Here is a 23,639-nt window from a genome sequence, read left to right as displayed (position 1 = left end):
TAAAATAAAGACAATCCAGTTCTATTAGCCATAGGTCAGAGCATGAAAGAGAGATGGTGTTGGATCTTTACCGTCTGGATGATTCCAGATCTTTAATCTTAAAAATCACTCAGAGGAAGACAGAAAGACAAAAGACATGTCTTTAACCAATATGCAAATGAGTCTTTGTTTTGGTTAAAATCTGCATTCTTCTGTCTTTAAGCTCCACTCTCCTTATCTGCATCTGTAATCTCCCCTTGCTCTTTTCCACAAATCATTCTCCAATTATCACTCCGCTATTGCCTGCTTTGTTTACAGCAGCAGTTTCCTGCAGCTGGATGGGAGTGTGTTGCTGTTTGCATGCATGATGTGCAGCTTAATGTACATCTGCTGTGATTCCACCTTGACTTGTAGCTTGGCTTGGGCAATCAAAGTCTTCCATGAGGAGACAAACACCAAACTATCCATCGAACAACCCATAGACCTGGCAAAAAAAAGAAAAATCTTATTACTTCCTATATCGTCTCAAATGAGCTCACACTTCATCGTTACCTGGCAGTTTCTTGTCTCAAAGCGTTAAGGAAGGTATCTGGGTGGAAAAGTTCCGATAAATCAAGGAGGTCTGAAAGAAGAGCTTGTCTACTCGCACGCTCAACCCAACTCTGTAAACACAAGTCAAAGATTAGGATGTAAATAAGGAATAACGCCCATTTTTCATCAGAGATTTTAAACACAGAACACAAAAACATATCATCTTTATCGTTATGTTTTAAGCAGCGTCTCAAATTTTCACAATAACCTTAATATCTGTGACTCGTCTGCGAGTTAGTTTGAAAATGGGAAAAAATATTAAAAGCGTGTGTCGGTTAAAAAGCTATTTAATGCGTCCTTGGCGTTTTATCGCCGAATCTACAAGCTGATGATAACACAACCCCAATTACCTGCAGACAAAAACACAATACAAGCACATAATCATGCAGCATCCTATTAAAGTGTGTTTACACATAAAGTCAAAAGAAAATGATTTGATCCAACACATAAAAGATGACAAACACTAGCTAAGTGTACTGGAGTGTTTTGGTGTGTGTGAATTTGGCTAGAGATAGACCGCGGTGAGCCCTCTGCATTATGATGATGTAGGTCATCAGATCTGACATCTGCTGTGATTAGATAAGCAGTTTCCTTCCGTGTCACTGCAGGAAGAAAACCCGTGCAGCTTTGTCAACAGCAGGTATCTGTTCTTATTTCTCAGGCTTCCCTTTATGGTTTTGGGGCCATGTCGCAGAACTTATTTTTGATTTAAGCTCTGATGGCAGCAGCAGCAGTGGTGGCAGTAAGATTTTAAGCTGTGATAGTCAGCATAGGATTAAGGTCTGGATCTATTCTGGGTGCCTTTTTGCATCTCTCCCTTTCTTTTGAGCAGCTCATCAGCTCTAAATCGCCACAGATGTATTTGATTTGTAGCTCCGCTGAAAGAAAATGCTGACAAAAGCAGAATGAAAAAAAAATTCGGATCCAATCTCCATCATAAAGAGATTCTTTTATTTAGCATAACATTGACTTTAGTGATAACATCAACAGAGAATACATGAAAAGAAATAAACATGAAGTGAAGCTTGATTTCGGATTCAAACAGGCATGCACGATGAAGCAAAAGTGCTACGTTCTTAAAGAAGAATCTCAAGTTTTTGTCAGCAGGTTGTGCTCGTACTGGAGGCGCTGAGGCAGGCTGGGTGGACTGCCAAACCTAAAAAGTGCATGGTCGGACGGCAGGAGGTGCAGTACCTGGGGTACCTTCTACAGCAAGGATGGCAGCCCTGGTCCTTGAGGGCCACTATCCAACAGGTTTTAGTTGTTTCTCTGCTTAAGCACACCTGGTTTGAGTCTAATAATGATTAACTGGCTGCCGCAGAGCCTAATTAGCTTCTGAACAGGTGATTCATCCAGGAATGTGTGTTGGAGCAGGAAAGCAACTAAAACATGCTGGATATCGGCCCTCGAGGATCAGGATTGCCCACCCCTGTTCTAGGGGGTGGCAGGGGCGGCCCCACATGGACAAGACTGCAGTGATTGTGGCTTGCCAATCACAAAAAGAGGCCAGGCGGTTCTTGTGACTGGCAGGGTTTCATTATTTCCCCTTCTTTTATTTTGTTTTTAGGCTGTTTTAGATGATCTTTTTATGATTGACTGTGCAGTAATTTGGTCAGCTCATATGCTGTGTTTAAATGTGCTATAAATAAAATGACATGGTATGGTATGTTATGGTATGTTAAGGTATAATATGGTATGGTATGGTGTGGTGTGGTATGGTAGGCCGGTTCATACCAACCTTTGCAACCCTGACCAGTCCCCTGACTGACCTGACCCGGTCTACTGGTCTCCGGCCTTCACCTGCCAGCAGTAGCTCAGAAGGTAGAGCGGGTTGGCCAGTAATCGGAAAGTCGTAGGTTGGATCCCCACTCCAGCCAGAGAATGCTGCTGTTGTGTCCTTGGGCAAGACACCCAAACCACCTTATCTGCTGGTGGTGGTTGGAGGGAGCGGTGGCACCAGACAGACCTCCAGCAGTGTGCCCCAGTGCAGCTGTTGCTACATTGTAGCTCATCCCCAACAGTGAGTGGATGTGTGTGTGTGAATGGGTGAATGACTGATTGTGTTGTAAAGCACCTTGGGGGGTTGTAGAACCCTAACAAGGCACTTTACAAATACAGGCCATTTACCATTTGACCAGATGACTTGTATATAAGAAATGTCACCAATTCTACATTGGTTTAGGTACATGCACAAACACGTGTCCGTGCTCTGTAAGTTAGCGGACGTCTAACGCTAGGGCGTCACCATTATGGCAGAAATGATAATCCCGATTAGGTTGATTGAAATTGAGATCTCGATTATTTAACACAATCTTTAATTGACGTTGATGACAAAAATATTCCAAATACTGATAACAAAAGAGTGCAAACATTTGCAATATAAAAATGAAGAGAAATATATAAACATCTATGCTGTAGTGAACTTCCAAAACCTGCTAATAATCATGTGGTCCTGTCCAGCTGTGCTGTGGGGGAGTGTGTACAGAAGTGTGGCACAACGTGTAGCTCCGAAAGATGAACTGGTATTACATCGACTACAAAGCTCTACAGAACATAGCTAAAGGTCATCAGAACTGTTGCTAGGTTGTTCGCTAAAAACTTTTGGAAAAAATCATGAAGGGGTTCTGAAATCACGACCAAGGGGATAAATTGGCAACACTGTGTGGGGGGCACACTCAATTTACTACTCTGAGCAGCGTGAAAATAAACTGAGGGAGGAGCAAATAATCACCTTATTTTGTTTTTATAATCGTTCAAAACTCAGATCATAATTGTGATTAAAATTCAATGAATCAACCAGCTTTGATTTAACACTATTGGCAATTACTGAGCAGCGCTCAATTCTAATTGCAAAACAAAATGATGCATAGCCTACGTTACATCACAGAACAGGGTAAGACCATCACTTTTAGGGATTTCTAACAATGAGCCTCATTGAACGGATGTGGGAGTGTAACAATGGTGAAGGCTGCCCACTGCATTTGGATACAGCCCTGTGCAGCTTGATCCCCATTTGTCAGCAGCAGCTCTGCACGACTCCACCTTCATTAGACTGATTAGCTAACAGAATACAGGCAGGCGGCTAACACAGTTATCACTCAGCACTGATGAGCGGGAGGAGACAGTGAAGGGCACGGTGGCCTCTAGACAGACTCACATGAAGACAAATAGAGTGTAGGTAGTCAGGGAGACTGGGATAGAGGGAAAAAATTAAAGAGAGAGAGAAGTATCAGACATGCAAACAGATGGGCAGGCAGGCTAGCCGAGAGAAAGACTGAGGCACTACAGTTTCCACTCTCACGTCCACTCATATAATAGTAACACATCCACACAGAAATGAATTATTTCTGACGGTCTCTCTCTGTGTGTGTGTGTGTGTGTGTGTGTGTGTGTGTGTTGTAGACTGCCAGAACATATTGAGGTAGGCGTGCAGTCAGACAGGGTTGAGGAGTTTCCTCTAGAACTCTTATTTTCTGGCACCAACCTAGAAATGATCCAGAAAACAATGGCAGAACTCTTCTGAGGTCATCATGACATCATCACCTTGTAAGTCACATCTTTAAAGGCCCCGTGTGTGTGAAATCCATTGAAATCATGATAAAAAATGTGACTCTTTAGCGCCATACAGTTCAGAGAAAGTATTGCAGCTCACTTATGAGTTTAATTGTATAATCAGTTTCCAACCTGTACCCTAACCCACACAAAGCTTAAAACAAGCTACTCGACTTTCTAAAAAATCATTTATAATTATGACTGTTTATCAACCTACCAGTTCTGAAGGAAGCAAGCTAGTTCTGTTCTTGAAGCTGTCATGATTCACACACGGAGGAGGGGCGACGTCAGCCGGGAGGTCAGGAGTTGTGAGAAATTGTGTTCCCCTGAAATATTCTGTCCCCCCATGTTGGGAGATTACACTTCTGGCTATTTTCACAACATTTGTGACAAACTGTTATGGGAAAATGATGCAATGTAATGTAATAATGTTATGCTTGTGATTTTTTATTTGTAGTTCCTCCTAAAAACAATAAAAAAAATATGCAGTAAAACATTCGTGTTCACTCTTTTGCAGCAAGCTTATTTATCATTTTTGAAAATTATGTAGAAAGATGTAATCTGACTCAGTTTAACCGCCTTTTATATGAGATAGTTTAGTTCTCATAATGGACAATAAATTCTGTGGATTGGGTAATATTTGCTCTTGACTGCCTAAAGGAAACAGAATATTTCAGGGGAACATAATTTCCCACAACACCCGTTTCACATGGATCACGGCGCCTCGATATAAACAAACTGGCTGCTGCTACCAGCTTATATGGATATGGAGCGATCACTAGCTGATCGTTAACCACGGCTGGTGAAGGAGGGTTTGTAAGCCGGGGACATGCTGGAAATTAGGGCTGCAACAAACGATTATTTGGATAATCGATTAATCGGATGGGGTCTCGACACGATTAATCGGATTACATGGGGAAATTTTTAAAAACTGCTAGGGAAACGTTATTTCTCTCCTTCCTTCACTTTATTTAACACAACATTATTAGAAAACAGTTCAATAGCAGAAAAACAACATGCCATCACCTAAATTGTCTTATAAGGTGTATAGACAGAGACCCTAAGCTACATCTATCTGTGACCTAAAATGCTTGGTCCAAGTTAAACAGCTTAAGGGCAATTCTCATCTGTTTTGTTTGATCTCATCTGTTGACATATATTTTAAATGTAATTAAACATAGGCTGTGAATTAATCAAAATTGATCACTATTTCCAAAAATGACTGAAAAAATACCAAATAAAACAAAAGTAAATGAATGCCATCCTCCTTGCGATGATGCCCTGGGCAACTGCCATAAAGTCACATCAAGAAATGCTGCTGATCATTCCAATGATCCCACATAGACTCACATTAGGCCACATGAAAGCAACTGAACCCAAAAATATATTAACCAGTATATAACTGCACTCTCACACAACACGCCTGCAGCAACAGTTAGGACTCCTCCCTCCCTTTTAAAAGCGTTTTTGCTTCTGAGGACATTGTGGTTGTAAAACCACACGCTAGTAGTCTGGCCCCGGTGTGATCAACCAGTTTCTGCGGGAATGTGACGGCGGAACCAGGGCCAGATTAACACTTTGTTGTACCCTGGGCAACAATATTCAAGGGCTCCATCATCACGACCCAAGGATCACCATAATGTGGTCACATACAGAATATTTTACTGTAATATGCAGTAAATATACTCAATACTTGAATGCCTGACAACACGTAACCCGCCCAGAGTAACCTTTGACCCACCTCGTGTGGACTGACCAATGAGGAGAGGGTCTTAACTTGAGGCCCTCTCTTCATTGGTCATTCTGCATGAGACTGACTCTCAACTGACGTTCAGTCGTAGGCAGCGAAGCTTCTCTGTGCAGTGCAAAAGCCCGGGTGGACAGTTTGTTTAATGTAGGGTGACCATATTTCCATTTCCAAACAAGAGGACAGGGGATCTGTGCCTATGACGTCACACTATGGCAACGCCACACAAACCATGTTGGGACCCATTTTTTGTAAGAACTAAATTAATATCAGATTCTGCCAATTAAAGGGCTCTAAAACATTTCATATATAAATATTTAGCATATTTAATGCAAAATCCAATTTTTCTGCTTTAGTGCTGCAACAAGGTTTTATTAATAATAAATTATTATACCTTTTGTTTTACTACAGCATCGGTACGCTTCCTGTGCACAGATTATTAAGGATGCTTGTTTCAGCTGTGAGATTAGACGATAGGATCAATGAAAAAATAACTAGTCACACACTGGAAACTTTCAGAGAATCCACAAATAGTGGCTTTCAAATGGTTTTGTTACTTTTTGCAAGTTTATAAAAGAAGCAGATGAGACAGCATGTCTGATAATTTAGTTTTTCATCTGATAATATTAGAACATGTCAGTAATGTCTGAGGGGCTTTTATAAACACCATATAACTAACACTACTGGAGAGGGCATGAATTACACAGAGGCTTCTGGGGAGCCCAGTTATTGGGGGGGGGGGGGGGGGGGGGCATTTTGCCTTGGCCCCCAAAATGTCTTGAAACGGCCCTGGGTGTGTGACTGAGTTTTGAAGGTGATCTGAATTGTATCAGATGTATAAATATGACATGTGTATAACTTATTGTTTTTTATAGGTAAAAACGTGTAGTGGAGATAAATCTACCTACATTTTACTTTTCAACACTTTGTTTTCAGCGCTTTGTTTCACTTTCAGCGCTTTGGGCTTCCTGACAGGGTTGCGGAAGGCGCTTTATAAATAAAGCTTTGATTGATTGATTGATTGATTGATTGTTTTTTTGTTTTTATTGAACTATTTTCCTGTCCTGTCTGTCTCTCATCTTCCTGCATCTCCTCTTAATTCTCCAGAAAATCTGTTGCCTGGATTCTTACCTTTTCACCTCATCAGTTACTTTTGAGCAGATCAAAGGGATCTCCTGACCGAAAAGCGCAGAGCGCGTTTTCGATGCTGCGTGAGGTGACATCACCACAGCACAGGTGATGAGCTCCGCAGTAGCGAGCTTCAGGCACAAATAAGACAGAAAGTAGAGAACATGTGCGGACTTGAACGATCGTGTGCTAATTATAGTTTTTTGGTTGCGCCACTTTGAGAATGGACCGTGCGCTGGAAGCAGCTGCCTGGATCGCTGTGCAACAATGCGGAACCGGTTCGCAGCAGCGCAAGTCTGCCGGCTCTCCCTCGCGCTGATCTGCGGCTCTCCCTCGCGCTGATCTGCCGGCTCTCCCTCGCGCTGATCTGCGGCTCTCCCTCGCGCTGATCTGCTGCTCTCCCTCGCGCTGATCTGCCGGCTCTCACTCGCGCTGATCTGCGGCTCTCCCTCGCGCTGATCTGCGGCTCTCCCTCGCGCTGATCTGACTTGCTCTGGTCTGCGCGCAACGGCGGGCGGGATTCGGGAAGGAGGGGGGGGGGGCGCTTTTGGAAGAGTTGTGCGACACAACGAATCGATGACGCAATTCGTTGCCAACGCTTTTAGTAATCGATTTTCATCGAATTTATCGATTCGTTGTTGCAGCCCTACTGGAAATCAAGTAAACAATGCTGACTTATCCACCAGCTAATCGTGGCTCACGGCTGGTGTGGTGGAGATGGGTGTCAAGAGCTACTGAGCTACTAGTTAGCCATGGCTAGAGCCAGGGAGACGCTGTGCATAAACTCCCACAGATTACCAGCAAAAGGAGACCCAAGTCTAAAGGTAACGTTTGAGAAGAAGCCCTCTGAGTCGGAGCGTCTCAGTAACGCGTGGAGAACTACTTCGCCATTAGTAAAGTGCTGTGGAGATAAAGTAAACAACGCTGATTAGCCACTGGCTAGCACAGGAGCGTGTTGGGCAAGATGGCAGGCTGCAGAGAGAGGGGATACTTGAGTAGAAGGACTTTGGAACGGACACATTGGGACCAGATCGGGAGTTCTGGTACTAGGAAAAGATGGATGAACAACTTGAGGTGAGTTTGAGAGTCAGAGACACTAATCGGAGACTGGCGTCCAGATAATAGCGGGCAGGGGTCTGAACATATGCAGCTTCCTTGTGTTGAACATGATGAGGAACGGACAAATTTTATGTGTCTTTTGATTTAATTGTTTTTTTATTCAAACTAACAAGTGCAGCAACGATGTAGCTATTCTTTTCAATTTCTTAGTTGCATTATCAGACTCCATGCTTCCAGGGCGCACTGCTGCCCTCTGCTGGATCTTTCAGGTTACAGTCATGTTTATGTATTTAGCAGACGCTTTTGTCCAAAGCGACTTACAAGTGATAATCGGCATATTGCCCTTGAGGCTAACAACAACAATAACAACAACAACTTGACATCAATCATGGAGAGGAGGGAACAAGGAGTGGACAGTAGAGGAAGGGATGGGTGCAGGGAGGGTGCTAGTTTAGAAGATGCTCTCTGAAGAGCAGGGTCTTCAGGAGTTTCTTGAAAATTGAAAAGGAAGCCCCAGTTCTGGTAGTGCTTGGTAGGTCATTCTACATTTGTGGAACGATGCATGAGAAGAGTCTGGATTGTCCTGAGCGTGGTGTAGGCACTGCTAGCCGACGATCCTGTGTCATAGTTCGAACGGTAACGTGGAGCTCGTATGTCCCTAAACAGCTACTGTATTTTAAGATGGTGGATGACCATGGAGCCTCGACCACAGTTTATGTATATAAAAAATGCATACTTTCAAGTTGAGAGGAATATTTAGGATTGATGTTGGTGATAAATATTAGTGAAAAAGGACAAGTTTGTGAACTGGAAACACAGGATTTGATAGTAAACAGGTAAAAATATCACACACTGTACCTTCTACAATCTACCTTCTTAAATGTTATCATTAAGTACAATTATATTTCTGTACTTTATCTTGCTGGTTGAATGGGGGAAAATGCTGTGAATTTAACATAACACTGCTTGGTTAAAGATGGGTTGAAATATAACATAATGGCGGAGCTGGCTGACTGGGTACCAAAACTCCTAAGGCTTCGGGACTTTGCTGGTCCACTATGGTCAAAGATTTGCGAGAACGCTGCTGCAGAGACGTTTGCCAAGTTTCAGTAACATGCCCCCACCTCTAACAGTGGCAGTCCTGCAATCAGAGATACGTGAATCTGCCGCTTCATCCTAGCAGAGTGAGGTGGGTACCTGGCTTCTCCTTCTCTCGGCCGGGAACAGCTGCTTCTTGGGTAGCTAAGTTAGCTAGTAGCTACATTTGGTTAATTGGTTCCAACTGTAAAAGCCCCACCCTCACTCCACCTCTTTTCCCATTTTTGGATTGTCTGGGCGTGATCAGATGTGTGACATGGTCAAAATGGCAGTGATGGGAACCTCCGATTTTATGTCAAAAACTCATAATTCAAGCCTAGGGACATTATTTGTCCAGTATATATGTCGTTGCTGTAGATACAGAAGAACACACAGGCATGAATAAAAACAGGACAGTGTGTTACCTGTATGGCTAGAGATCGTGTTACTACAGCTCTGAGGTACTGCATCGGCTCCTCGGGTCCTTCCCATTTATTCTGCCATGTTAGAGGACACTGATGCAGGAGACACCACAAAGAAAACAAATGAATTAAGAACATTTGGAAACCAAGATGAAGAAATCACAAAGTAAAAGTGTTATGCAAGTCAGAGTTTTGAAGCTGTATCTCTAGGACTTACTCAACTGCTGTTCGAAGTTGCCAATAAAATGTAGCTATTAACCAATCATATGTAAAGACCAATGTTTGTGCAGTTTGCTGATCTAAGGGTGCGTGATGATTTAAGCTGCCACAGAATGTGGGCAGCTTGCATCATTAAATAGTATACCAAAGTATTCTGGAGTCAAACATGCGGCCATCTGTCTAACATCCGAAGCTTGGCCCACAGTGGGTTATGCAACAGAACAACGATCCAGCAGCACAACCACCAAAAACATCAAACTGAATAAAAGCATAAAGTGCTGGTACAACCAGATGTACTTGAGCACTCAAATATGATTGTCTTGCTCATCATATGATACATGCATAATACAGTTCCTCAACAGCTGACCGAGGGTTTTCATGCCATCTGCTTTGCTTTTGCAGTGATTTTTATAAAAGTTCCCATCTCACCCTCCATGGGTGGTCTCATCCTTCCAAGCTCGGGTCCTCTATCAGAGGCCTGTGCTTCTATGCTGTCCTTCAGACCAGCTAGCCGTAGGATTTCTTGATATTAGCTACTTCATTGTACTGTCAGTGGTACATCCCATGTAGGGGTTTGTCCTCCCATGATTGTATTTCCAGAATCTCATCCTCTATTCACCATTGTCCGAGACATTCACTGAGCGCGTCATCTGTTGGGGCCTTATCTTTGATGTACTTATGGATCTTGGATGTTTCATCCTAGACAGTGGCAGTCTTAGGGTGCTGACATCCTCCTGGTGCGCAACGTTCTGTGACTCTTAAAAAAACAGTGAAAACGCTGAAAAACGCTGGCAGCGAAGGCTGTTACTGATCAGGAAATGGCTGGCAGTTAAGGACAAAACCCCCATGCATGGTTAGGAGCTTCCGATGATAAATAAAAATGCAAAGACTTATCACACTTCCTTCTGTAATGTGGGCTAACTAGTTTTATTTTTAACATGTTGCATTTTTGTGTGTTTTGTATGAATGGTGAAATAAAACTCATCAATGATCAGAGGTGGAAAGTAACAAATTACATTTACTCACGTTAGTGTAATTGAGTAGCTTTTTTGTATATTTATACATTTTAAGTCGTTTGTAAAAGCTGTACTTTTACTTTTACTTGAGAAAGAATTGTAATTCACTACATTTTAAATCATATCCGTTACTGAGTAAAAATAAATGACAGGCATAATAAATTAAAAATACTATGTGTAGCAGCGTTGGAACGGAAAGAGACACTTGCATGAGCGCAGCCTCTAAACCGTGGGGGGTGTGGGTGTACACTTTTGCTCAAAAACATCAGTTCAGTCCCTGTGATCCACTCGCTGTTCACCTTCTCTCTCCTTCCTCTCATGGGTTGGAACCTGCACCTTTGCGGACCGGTGTGACATCATCAGAATTCTGCTCGGTTCAGTAGCCGGACTCGGTTCCGTGATTAAAATGTGTTTCCCTACCGCTCCGCACGGAAGCGGCAAAATAACGTTTAATGCTCATAATAAGCGGATTCTCAGCGCTTTGCTCAAAAAACAGAAGACCTGCATGCCTCTGTGAGTTAAAGCATCCTGATACTGTTTCAGGTGTAAACATTGTGCTCCATCCCTGTGTTTGAACTCAGAAGTTGCTTCTTGATGCCACAGATTTGTGATGATTTAGCCAGTTTCTTTATTTTACTCCAGAATAAGAGATTAAATTATTACTAAAACAGTTCAATATAGTTAGTCATTCAAATGATTCTAACATGCTGCAGTGTGTGTGTGTGTGTGTGTGTGTGTGTGTGTTACACATATATGAGACAGCGTGGTTTCCTCAAATCCATGCATCTTATATCTTGGTTAAAGTAATGGTGCACAAAAATAACTTCTATTTCATAAATGACGTCTCTGCAGTGTCTATGATAATATTTTATCATATATTGGACCTATCTTTGGTCTGGGGGGCGTAACATATCATGATACAAGCCTTTTAAAACATGTTGAAGTGTTACAAGAGGAGATAAATGCATGAAGTTCAAAAAAACAGAAGACCTGCAGGCCTCTGTGAGTTAAAGCTCAGAGTTCAAGTTTGGAGACCAACCTTCACAGTTCGGAAGCTCACGCTGGTGAGGAGACACCATTAGTTCTAGTAACACCTGGGCTCCCAAGGCCTGTTCTGACAGGATGGATGTTACTGGACCCCTAAGGATTTTAGTTGGATGATTGGAGGATTATTTAGGAAGATGGGAATGAACAAACTGATTTCAGTGGTGAAGGGTTAAATGAGTGAGTGAACCCACTACCAAGGAAGAACTCTAACTTTAAAAATCAGCTGCTCTAAATAAGCATGAAGGTCAGAGAGGAGCTCTAGGATGGACACGAAAAAAGGAACTGTAATGTACCGGTAAAGTAGGGCAGAGCCAATGATAGCAGCTGTCATACATCTGAAATGTTTGACTTCATTTGGCTTGTTATGTGACAGGTTACAGCACAGTCTCATGTCAGAGTTTTGTCATGAGAACATTGAGATACTCACATATTGATGGCATCCAAAAATTAAAAATTTTTTCCACAATAAAGAATCATTTTAATCACAATTGAAATGTACAATCATAGAAAAACCTCACCCAATCAATGTGCACGTCCCGTTTTCACTGATTGGATAGAAATCCCTCCATTCAAAATTCAATTCAGTTCAATTCAAATTCAAATTCAAATACACTTTATTAATCCCAGAGGGAAATTAGAGTTTCAGTACACACAATTCTGGGATCAGACATACATATATAGGCATAGACACATGACAAGAATTGGTGACTGTGGTCATTCGCAACCCGAGTCGCGCTACCTTAATAGAGATCAGAGGGGTTTACATGAGGACTGAGTCAGGTGGAGGAAAAAAAGGCCCTTCAGAGTTACCCTCCACAGAGAGGGCAGCTTTGCTATGCAAAAAACACCTCAGACAGAAATGCAACAGACTTCAGACATTACACAACATAAGTGTCCACTAGGTGGGGAGGTAGGGTTGGGGACTCTCACATCAGTGCCTGCAGCCGCAATGAGCAGCGCCCGTCACCTCCGTTTGGACAGGGGACGGAGGTAATTGGGTTAGAGGGCACAGTGACTCCCGGAAATGGTTCCACGGCCTTCACCGGTCACAGTCTCGCCCAGGCTGGGATAGGGAGACAGAGTTGCCATGGCGACGAAAGCATTCCACATTTCTTTTGAGGGGGAGTAATCACTTCAGCCTCACAGGCTCAAGGGCACCAGATTCAGATAAGAACTTGTTTAGGGGCCAGACAGAGACAATTTCCTCTCTGTCTTAAAGTTCTGTTAGTCTTCAACCCTTCTAGATCCAATAATGGCGTGAATTAATCTATTCCCAACCGTGCTGTCCCGCCAACTCACTCCTTGATCGAATCAACCTTCTGTGCCAGAGCCTGAATCTCAGCCAAAGTTCCAAGCTTACGACTCATCTAGACAATTATATGAGTTTGTATGTTCACAGTGCGGTGTAATCCATCCCTGAGCTCCAGGATTGAGCCAATATTCCTCGAAACTCATTAATTTTCCGGTAAGCCAGGTAACCGCTCAGGCCAAACAGCAGGAATCCCAACATCAACACCACAAATATCCAGACGTCTTCGGAATCCTCTACAGACCAATCAAAGGAGCAAGACGAGCAAGATGGGCTGGGGTCTCCATGCCCTGGGTGGCATTTTGACAACAGAGGTGTCTATTGGGGCCAGTGGGGGAGCTGGCTCCCTGGAGGGCTAAGCCCAACCAGCCATTCCTCCCCATTCCTGCATATTTCTCTCCTCCTGCTCCCTCACATCATCACACAAACATGCACATAGGACCTTGGAGGGTGGACAAGTCAGAGAGTGCGGGTATGGACCCCATTTCCGCATTCCTGTGACAACCTGCCCCCCAATTTTATTTGACCCTTATACACTTCCACCGACGACATTCCATGCAAACACACACTTAGGGCCTTGGGAGTGAGCACGTCCAACAGCACTTGGCAGGGGGATTTCTCAGCCTCATCCCGAGTGCCGGTGCCCACTTCCAATTTTAAACTGCACTTAGACACCGAAGGCTGTGGGTGCAAGTGGGGTGGTGCGGTGACATCCGCTGGCATAGGCCAGACAATGCCTGCACTGCCCGCTCACCACAGCCATGGAATACACCTCATCAACACACGACACTATATTGGAGCAGGCGGAGGGAGACTAGGGGGTCTTAGCACACCTCTGTTGTTGCTCGGCTTCCTGGGGCTGGAGGCTAGGAGGGAGATCTGGCCATCTGGTTGGGGTCTGGGGTAGTAGGCTGCTGTGCTCAGCGTTGGGCGGGGGAGCCTGCTCATCAGCACCCCAGCAGAAAGGGTCAAACTCTGGTAACTGGTAATGGTTGTACCCAATGTGCAGCAGTAACGGGACCAGAGTGAATAGGGTGTGTATGGGGAGCATGACTGGGTGTCTGGCGTGCATTTTTGTAAGTCTTTGGTTGTATGTGCATGTGTGAGCATGAGGGAGGGAGTGTGTGACTGTGTTTGTGTATGACTGTATATGTAAGGTGGGCCCTTTGACTCCTCTCTTCTCCTGGGACTTCTTTTGATGATATAGATCTTCATCTCCCCTCCCCCTGCCACACCTGGTGTGGAGTGTGGTGCCTTGGTCTGCCTGAGTGTTTGTGGCTCCCGGTTCAGGGGGTTTAAGATTTTTGGCATCTGCCTGATCAATCCCGGTGGCTGTCTGGTGGGGTCTGGGTCCCTGGGCTCTCCTGGGTCCCCGGTGGGGGTGGTCGCCCCTGGGTCCCGGGTCGCTGGGTCCCTGGGTCCCGGGCTCGGCCGGCTAGGGGGTGGGAGGCTGCGGGCAGGCCTGCGGGCTTGCCGCTGATATCTCCCGGGACTCTGCCGGCTGCTGGTTGTGGCCCCTCTGGGCGACCCTCTGTGCTTCTCGAGGGGGGCGGGGGCCTTTCTGGTTGCAGTCTCCTTGGAGTTCCTGTGTTCTGGGGCAGCGCCTGGATCTCTGGGACTTGGAGCTCCCCCCGTCTCCTACACATATTTGGGGGCAGATCTGTGGTCCCTTACACTCTCTATTGGACGGTTTTATAGAGAAACCTTACATAAACAAGCACGTGTACACACACAGGTGCTCACATGGTGCTCTCAAAAGTATGGGCTTGGGCACGTTCAACACATGTCTTAAAGCTGTCGTTGCTACTAAATGCACTATGATTTATCATTGTGTGATTGTTCAGTTAAACAATGTTGATTTTATATTTCATCATCAGGTTGACGCAGTGATAGCTTGCTCCTGATGTATTGTTGTGTGTCCCATTTTTTTCTACTCTTTCTCTTTCTGCAGGTCTAGAAGCAGACTCTTGTTCATTATTGTTTGTTTTTGTGGAACCCCCCTCTTCCCCCTCTCTCCCCACCTTTTATCTTTTCCTTTCTCTTTCACCTCACTCTGTGTCTGGTCGGAATTACAAAGCATTCAAAAACAATAACAATAAAGTTTTAAGTATCAGGCGTGACATTAAAGGTCAACGCTTTGATGCTCCACCTGAGAGTAAATCTGTAAGGCTTGTCACCAGCATTCAGACATCAATTCTGTTTGCTTCACAGCCAGACAGGACACGGAAAAAAAAAAAAAAAGAATCCTCTACAGACAGTTGAGAGAGGCACATCAGGTTCCACTGTTTCCAGGACTCCATGATATGCCCAGCTGGCTCTGTCCCAGAGGGGCAACCCGGATCCCCTTCTCCCGTTCTCATCGTTGATAAAATCTTGTCAATCGCATTGAGAGACCAACTGACCAGGTCCATTTTCAATAATTTCCAGTTTCCAGAAAAAATGCTGAAGCACCGTACGCCCAAAGACAGACAAAGAGCCTTAGGATAAGATAGGAAGGAGAGGAGGAAAAAAAGCGTCTGTACTCGCCAAGAGCCGGAAGAAACAAAAGTGTGTGTGTGTGTGCGTGCACTGATGTAGCCATCTTTACACTGAAAAAATGTAACTAAGTAACTTTTACTTAGAGTACATTTAATTTATGATACTTTTAACTTTTACTTGAGTAAAAAATTTAGGCAAGTACTTTTACTTGTACTTGAGTAAAAAATTATCAAAGTATTGGTACTCGTACTTAAGTAGGAAATTTTAGTACTCTTTCCGCCTCTGCCAGTGATGCATGAATGTGACAAAAGCAGTGAAATAAGACTCTGCCTAAAACTCCTAAATAGAGGTCATAGATTGCCAAACAAGGCCATGTACAAATATGTGCACAGTAGAAAGATGCAGACTATGAATCTGGTGTAACTCTAGCATGACAGTCATAATAAAATTCAAAAAGTATTCTCAACTGCAAATAAATCATTCAGGTGGTCCCCTGCTGAGTGTTTGGCTATATACATGCAGGCTGGAGTTAAATCGCTGCCACTGCCAAGGTACAAGCACACGTCTAAAGGTTTAACAATTTGATAATGGAAGAAGGAAAACACACCTGGTGAACTCTCACAGTTATTATATTATTCAATTGTTCTAATGTGTTTAAAGGTCAACTTTACTCATGTTTTTAATACATTTGCAGTGGTCTCTAGTATTGCATCCTTATAAGTCATTCTATGGGGAAAAAAAACTCTGATGCACCTGTTTGAGGATGTAGAAGTCAGCTTTAAACGGCAAGAATTTGAGTCTTATTTTCTGATATTTGGAAATATCTCCTCTGATTGGCTAACAGTGACTCTACCACTTACTATACCACTGACTCCATTTACTTTGTAAGGTTGATGTTTTATCTCCATGAATAACACAAGCCTGAAGGAGATCTGCTGTGTGGTGGAGTTGCTAATGCTAACAGTTAGCTTCTACTAGCTAAGACGCTCTCTGCTTTCTGCTGGATGTTAAACCTAAAACAGTCTTTGCTGTCGCGAGCTATGATGGGTGAGTCCATGAATGTTTTTTTTTAACCGTGTCCTGTCTGGCTGTGAAGCAAACAGAATTGATGTCTGAATGCTGGTAACAAGCCTTGCAGATTTATTCTCAGGTGGAGCATCAAAGCGTCTGCTTTAAATGTCACGCCTGATACTTCAAATTTTATTGTTATTGTTCTTGAATGCTTTGTAATTCCGACCAGACACGGAGGCAGAGGTGAAAGAGAAAGGAAAATACAAATGGTGGGAGGGGGGGGGGGGGGGGGGGGGGGGTCCACAAAAATAAACAATAATGAACAAGAGTCTGCTTCTAAACCTGCAGAAAGAGAAGAGCAGAAAAAAACTGGGACACACAACAATACATCAGGAGCAAGCTATCACTGCGTCAACGTGATGATGAAATATAAAATCAACATTGTTTAACTGAACAATCACATGATAATAAATCATAGTGCATTTAGTAGCAACGACAGCCTTAAGACATGTGTTGAACGTGCCCAAGCCCATACTTTTGAGAGCACCATGTGAGCACCTGTGTGTGTTCACGTGCTTGTTTATGTAAGGTTTCTCTATAAAACCGTTCAATAGAGAGTGTGAGGGACCACAGATCTGCACCCCAAAGATGTGTAAGAGACGGGGGTAGCTCCAAGTCCCAGAGATCCAGGCGCTGCCCCAGAACACAGGAACCCCAAGGGGACTGCAACCAGAAAGGCCCCCCGCCCCCTTCGAGAGGCGCAGAGGATCGCCCCGGGGGGCCACAAACCAGCAGCCGGCAGAGTCCCGGGAGATATCAGCGGCAAGCCCACAGGCCCGCCCGTAGCCTCCCACCCCCTAGCCGGCTGAGCCCGGGACCCAGCGACCTGGGACCCAGGGGTGACCACCCCCGCCGGGGACCCAGCAGAGCCCAGGGACCCAGACCCCACCAGGCAGCCACCGGGATTGATCAAGCAGATGCCAAATCTTAAACCCCCTGACCCGGGAGCCATGAACACTCAGGCAGACCAAGGCACCACACCCCTCACCAGGTGTGGCAGGGGGAGGGGAGACGAAGATCTATATCATCAAAGGAGGTCCCAGGAGAGGGGATGAGTCAAAGGCCCCACCTGACATATACAGTCATACACAAACACAGTCACATACTCCCTCCCTCATGCTCACACATGCACATACAACCAAAGACTTACAAAAATGCACGCCGGACACCCACTCATGCTCCCCATACACACCCTATTAACTCTGGTCTCAGTACTGCTGCACACTGGGTACAACTATCACCGGTTACCAGAGTTTGACCCTTTCTGCTGGGGTACTGATGAGCAGGCTCCCCCGCCCAATGCTGAGCACAGCAACCCACCACCCCAGACCCCAACCAGACGGCCAGATCCCCCTCCTAGTCTCCAGCCCCAGGAAGCCAAGCAACAACAGAGGTGTGCTAAGACCCCCTCCACCTGCTCCATTATAGTGTCGTGTGTTGATGAGGTGTATTCCATGGCTGTGGTGAGCGGGCAGTGCAGGCATTGTCTGGCCTATGCCAGCGGATGCCACCGCCCCACCCCACTTGCACCCACAGCCCTCGGTGTCTAAGTGCAGTTGAAAATTGGAAGTGGGCACCGGCACTCGGGATGAGTCCATGAATGTTAAAAGACGGTGGCGTAGATCTTTGCAGCTTTTCCAAACAGAGCATTGTTCTGTCTGTTTTCTATCAGAACCTAATGCAGGAAATAGGGGCAGAAGACTATTTTCACATTCAGCCAGTATGCTCTGATCGTTTTCAAGAATAAAAAGTTAAACATGGTTTCATCGTAAATCTGATCTCTAATAAACACAACTTTTTGGCCTGAATGGAAAAATACTGCCTTAAAGAAAATCACAAATGTTTCAGACTTTATCCTTTAAAGTGACAGTGTGTATTTTTGCTGGCAATGGGGGGCAGTAGATACCTAAATTGTTGCAAGCAAGCTGTATTTTTGTTGGAGTAAGACCTTACCAATGGACCCGGGTAGTCCAAACTTCAGCAAAATGACAAGCACATCAGACTCCCTTTCATCACTGGTAACAAGTGAAGAGGTAAATGTGTAAAACAACTATGTTTGTAAACGGAGACATTTTATAATCGTTTGTTACAAATGAGTAAATGCATTTTGTCCTCAAGGGCTCCCATAGTAGGAAACATGGTGTCTATTATGGTGTCACCCAGAGACTTAGACCCGCTCCCATGTATTTTAGACCTGATTTTTATGGTTATATGTTTCGAAGTCACCAATATTTTTCAACAACTGGGCATCACTTAATTCATTTTCAACAACATTTTGATCGATATTTACAGGGATTAACAGTAAAAACTACACATTGTTACTTTAATAAAAAAAATCCTTCTAAGGGTCACATTTTCATATTAATTAGCTGTACTCTGTCTTAAGACAGTACTAGTATTACTTCTGTTTTGCAGCACTGATTATCACTCTCTGATGCACAGTTGGGGCAGTTTCCGTGCTTAACATGATATTTTACTGCACAGAGAAGGGCAGCAGTTTTACTTAATTTACTTAGTTATAATTGGAAAAATCTGAAAACGTCATCTCAATTGTGGTTTTCCCACAGATTTCTGGTATTTATAACCATTTATTGATACATGGTATTGATGCAGTCATGCTTCTTTAATAGATATTTTGTATGTTTTATTTTTGTCATTGCATGCTTTGATTAAACTCTTTGTTTTAGAATAAATCTTACAATTTACTGCCTAATAAATCCCACTTAAACTGGAATTCTGTGACAAAAATGCTTTAGAGTGACACTGCTTTGTGATACAAACAACAACAACAATAAATAAGCTACTAATCAGTTAGTATTGGATCAATTCATTTCAATTTTGTCACCATGTGTCCCCTTTGATCTCCTGGCAGCACCAGCAGTGCCAGCATTGTAAACACTGCCAAATGTGGTCACAGAAGCCAGGTGTTGGATCAAATTTTGGCAAAGAATAAATGGGGTATGGAACTAAAATACCCAAATGTTGGACTAGGGCCTGAATTTTTCTAATCAGGGAGCGGTGAAAGAGCCAGATTTTGATTAGCCTTTTTCTAGTGATCATGACTGGTTCATTTTATTTATTTAAAGGTCTGCTGCTGAAAACAGGTGGACACTATGATGTTTTATTGTTTTAAAGGTGTTAGGAAAGCATTAAATTGATGGTAAATTAGACACAAATGTGTAGTATTTTTTTTTTACAGTGCAAACCTCAGCAAACAGGATTTGAACTGGGCACTCCTGCATTTTACACCCCTCTCATCCTACAAGAGTTCTCTAGTGGTTTCAGAGGCTGATTTTCTAGTCGTGTCCAATCGTGTGTTGGGAGCGAGGGGGTTTAAAGGTCAGGTGAACACTTCTCACTCAACTTTGTTTTTTATGAACCATTCCTAAGCATTTTTTCCAGGTCCTCTGATGAGCCGTAGGAGAGTGATGTTTACCTGTACACTGGTGTTTAGCTAGATAGCACATGATTTAAATGTGAGAACATGGCAATGCAGGGATTACTCACTTTACCTGAAAGTGATCGTAATGTTATGGATTATGAGTGTAGTTCCAAAAAAGAGACTTCTCTGAAAAAAATTCCAATAAAAACCAATATTATTTGTTTAAAAATAACATTTTAAGGTGAATTTAATGTTTGTCCACAAACATCTGGTCTCACCCGTTAACCTCTGTTTACCTTCCAGCTCCTTTAATCACAGCTTGTTATTATTGTTATTATTTTCAGAGTTCCTGTTTCCCGTTTGCCACCTATGGGCTTGTTGCTTTTCGAGTTATTTGACTTCCTCACTTCATCGGCACTCTTGGTCTTTTCACTCCAGTTTGAATTCATTAAAGTTTATGTTTCCTGCTCATCTGCTACCTGCTGCTCATCAACTGGCTCCACACTCATTGACAAAATAGACTTCCAGCCATTGTGATAATTAGATAATTGAGTTAAACGATTATTGCTCTCTCATTTTGCCATACGACAAGCATTATTTAGCAATTTGCCTCAGAGCATCTTTACCCTCATTAGAATGATTTGTCGTTTTGTTCAGGTGCAACAAATTAAGTTTGGAATCCATATTTTAAGAGTTAACAAAGATCAAACGGAGGTTAAAATATAACAGATGAAAACTGAGGAAAGTTGGTCTGGAATGAATGGAGATGAGATGAATGCACGACTTATTATTTAAAAAAGAGAGAAAGAATGAAGCTCAAATGTATTTTGCCCAGGGCTTCTCTTGGGGGACTATGAACATAGAATGAGTGAAACTGTGCCTCCTTCTCTAGATCTCATCTTATTCCCTCTTGTGCTCAGTGCAGCCTGGGGAAATACACAAATACACATTGTGATGGTAAGATGTCTACATGTCGGTTCCCCCACCCCATCACTGAAATGCCTACAGAACAGCTTTCCTAAACCAACTTGTTCAGGGTGGTAAGGGGCTGGTGCTTTTGGTTCATCCAACTGAACTAAAAAGCATGATTTTGGAAAGCAGGAGGAAACTGAACAACTTCGAGAAATCCAACACAGAAAGACATAATTTGGGAGTTAAACCCACAACCTTTTTGTTGTGAAGTTGTGTGCCAACTAACAGCTCCATCTTGTAGCTCTAGAACTGCAGAGTGAAGGAAAATGTATTAAACTGCAGCTGGATAAAACAAGCCTTACTGAACAACTAGTGGGAAAACTCAATTTAATAATCTGTTTGAATCCCAGTTCTTTTACACTTTGTTGTCTATCTGGATACAAAACACCTACCTTCAAATGAAAGCTTGCAAGCCTTGAACTTAGTGGCTTTATGAACCTTTTCCACTTCAGGATATCAAATTATTTCCCATTCATTCCTCTCCACTCACCTCTTGATTTAACAAGGCAGTGGCCAGTTTTTGGACCTCTGGAGTTAACAGCTGGGTGCCTCTGATGACTTTGCTCAAAGCAGCCAGAGACTGGTGGATGCTCTATGGAAACATGTACAGTTTAAACAGAACTAATGTTGTGTAAAACAAAACAAAAAACAACAACAAAGGGGCATTGCTTCAAACGGTTTCATTGTACTGCAACAATTTAATAGAAAGTGTTAAACTTTCATATCATTGTCTTTCGTTGTGCCCTATGATGATGAAAATACTGACAATATTTGAAATGGTTATGAGCAAACTTTCCTGTGCTTGATTCAGGACCAAACACCTCCTCCGCTCGCAGTTAGTCAGACAGTGGCCGGCTCCAGACTGATTAGTTTTTATCTGTCTAGTCCCGCCTGCTCCAGTTGCCAATTAGTTATTTTTTCTGTTCTCCAATCTTCCCCATTTTCTGATAGGAATTTTTTTACTGTCAATTTTTGTTGTTTTATATTCATCAATGAAAATTTGGATTAATATTTGTCATAATTTAGTCTGTTTAGTTTTTCTTTTTTTTTCATCTTCGTTTGCAACATTTCATTTGTTGTGAAAAAAAAATTAAAATATTTAGTCAAATCAACACTGGTGGTCTGCAGTTTCATTGTTGACATTTTGAGAACCTTCCAGAATGAGTCGTTTCAGGGCTCCAACACTTTAAAAAAACAAGCAGTTGCTGGCCACGCCCACCCATCCCTCACTCAAGGTTGGTTTATGCTTGACGCGTCTGCGAGGTTCGCACGAATCCGCGCAGCGAAATTGCGTCATTTTAAGAACCACGCCCCTCCACCGCACCTCCGCACGGCCCAAAATTTCCGCACCACGCACCTAGGAAATTTTCTAACCACACGGACGGTCAGACGCAGAAAAACATGGCAGACCGGCAAGAACTAGTATGGCAGAGACAAAATACAGACATTTGTATGATTCAGCTCTCAAAGATCACCGTGATCAACGTTGTTAATAATTCTTGGAGAGAAATATCTCGAACTGTCGGAAAAGATGAGGACGCTGTTAAAAAATGCTGGAATGCCATGTTGTAAACAACAGTAATTTTCACTTCTACTATGGTGTAGTGTTGGATGCATGCTGTAGAGCTCCATGCTGCCCTGTTCAGTTTGGGAGAATATTGGCTCACCGCAGAGACAAGCCGCATGAACCATAACGCTGCAAGTTGTGAAGCGTGTTCCATCCACGAGCCGCATCACCAAGCGGAAAGTGAATGCATCAAGCATAAACCAAGCTTCAGGCTGCTACAAGCTGAGAAGTTCTGATAACTGGAGGGGCTTTTACGTGAGAGGTGGTTCTGTTTTTATTTCACTGTTTGTGACATCACAATTGAAGACTTTTTGAAATGACTTGTTCTTGGAGCCTAACTCCTAAAACCAAACACTGACAGAAAACAGATGGACGGGTTGTTTTCACATTCGGAGTGTTTAGAGGCAGTAGAGACCCACATGGCAGCACAAAAGGATGCAGAAGGTGAGTTTTGTGTAATATGTTCCCTTTAAATGCTTTGGTGCCTGTTCTATTTGATGAATAGTAGCAACAGATTATAACCCACTCAGGAGGTATGAGAAACCATTTTACCACAGAGACATACCTGGACCAAGTGGATGGCATTGAACTGCTCCAAAACGATAAATGACAAGACCGGTGAACTTTGACTTTCTGTGGGCGGATCTACCTTCTGATGGACTAAAGCAGAACCCTGACAAAAACAGATACAAGAACACACATTATATATAAATTAAATCCACAATGAATGATTTCCATCCTTGAAAATAGGCCTAACAGATTACTAACGTCCAGTAGATGTAACACAGCATTCACATGGGTGTACAGCAGATACAGAATAACGCAGGGGTATTCAATTCCAGGCCTGGAGGGCTAGTATCCAGCACGTTTTAGTTTTAACCCTGTTTCAACACACCTGATTTCAATCAGCAGGTAATTAATAGGCTTCTGCAGAGCCTGATGAGCTGCTGCACAGTGTGTGTGTGTGTGTGTGTGTGTGTGTGTGGGGGGGGGGGGGGGGGGGGGTAATTACTTGTCTGCATA

General features: G+C 43.4%; 1 protein-coding gene across 2 annotated transcripts in view; it reads right to left on the bottom strand.

Annotated features, from left to right (window-relative positions):
• dync2h1 (dynein cytoplasmic 2 heavy chain 1) overlaps positions 1-23,639 on the bottom strand; it is a 146,220-nt gene that overhangs the window by 3,801 nt on the left and 118,780 nt on the right. For both annotated transcript variants that reach the window (XM_054742744.2, XM_054742745.2), the window contains exons 90-94: positions 23,182-23,289; positions 21,540-21,641; positions 9,559-9,648; positions 532-641; positions 382-463 (exon numbers count right to left, since the gene is read on the bottom strand). In XM_054742744.2, the coding sequence (XP_054598719.1) occupies positions 382-463; positions 532-641; positions 9,559-9,648; positions 21,540-21,641; positions 23,182-23,289 (492 nt within the window). The remainder of the gene's footprint in view (positions 1-381; positions 464-531; positions 642-9,558; positions 9,649-21,539; positions 21,642-23,181; positions 23,290-23,639) is intronic.

The sequence above is a fragment of the Nothobranchius furzeri genome, chromosome 13 (genome assembly GCF_043380555.1).
Source record: "Nothobranchius furzeri strain GRZ-AD chromosome 13, NfurGRZ-RIMD1, whole genome shotgun sequence".
Classification (NCBI taxonomy): Eukaryota; Metazoa; Chordata; class Actinopteri; order Cyprinodontiformes; family Nothobranchiidae; genus Nothobranchius; species Nothobranchius furzeri.
The sequence above is the reverse complement of the archived record's forward strand: the minus strand, read 5'-3'. Positions and strand labels throughout refer to the sequence as shown.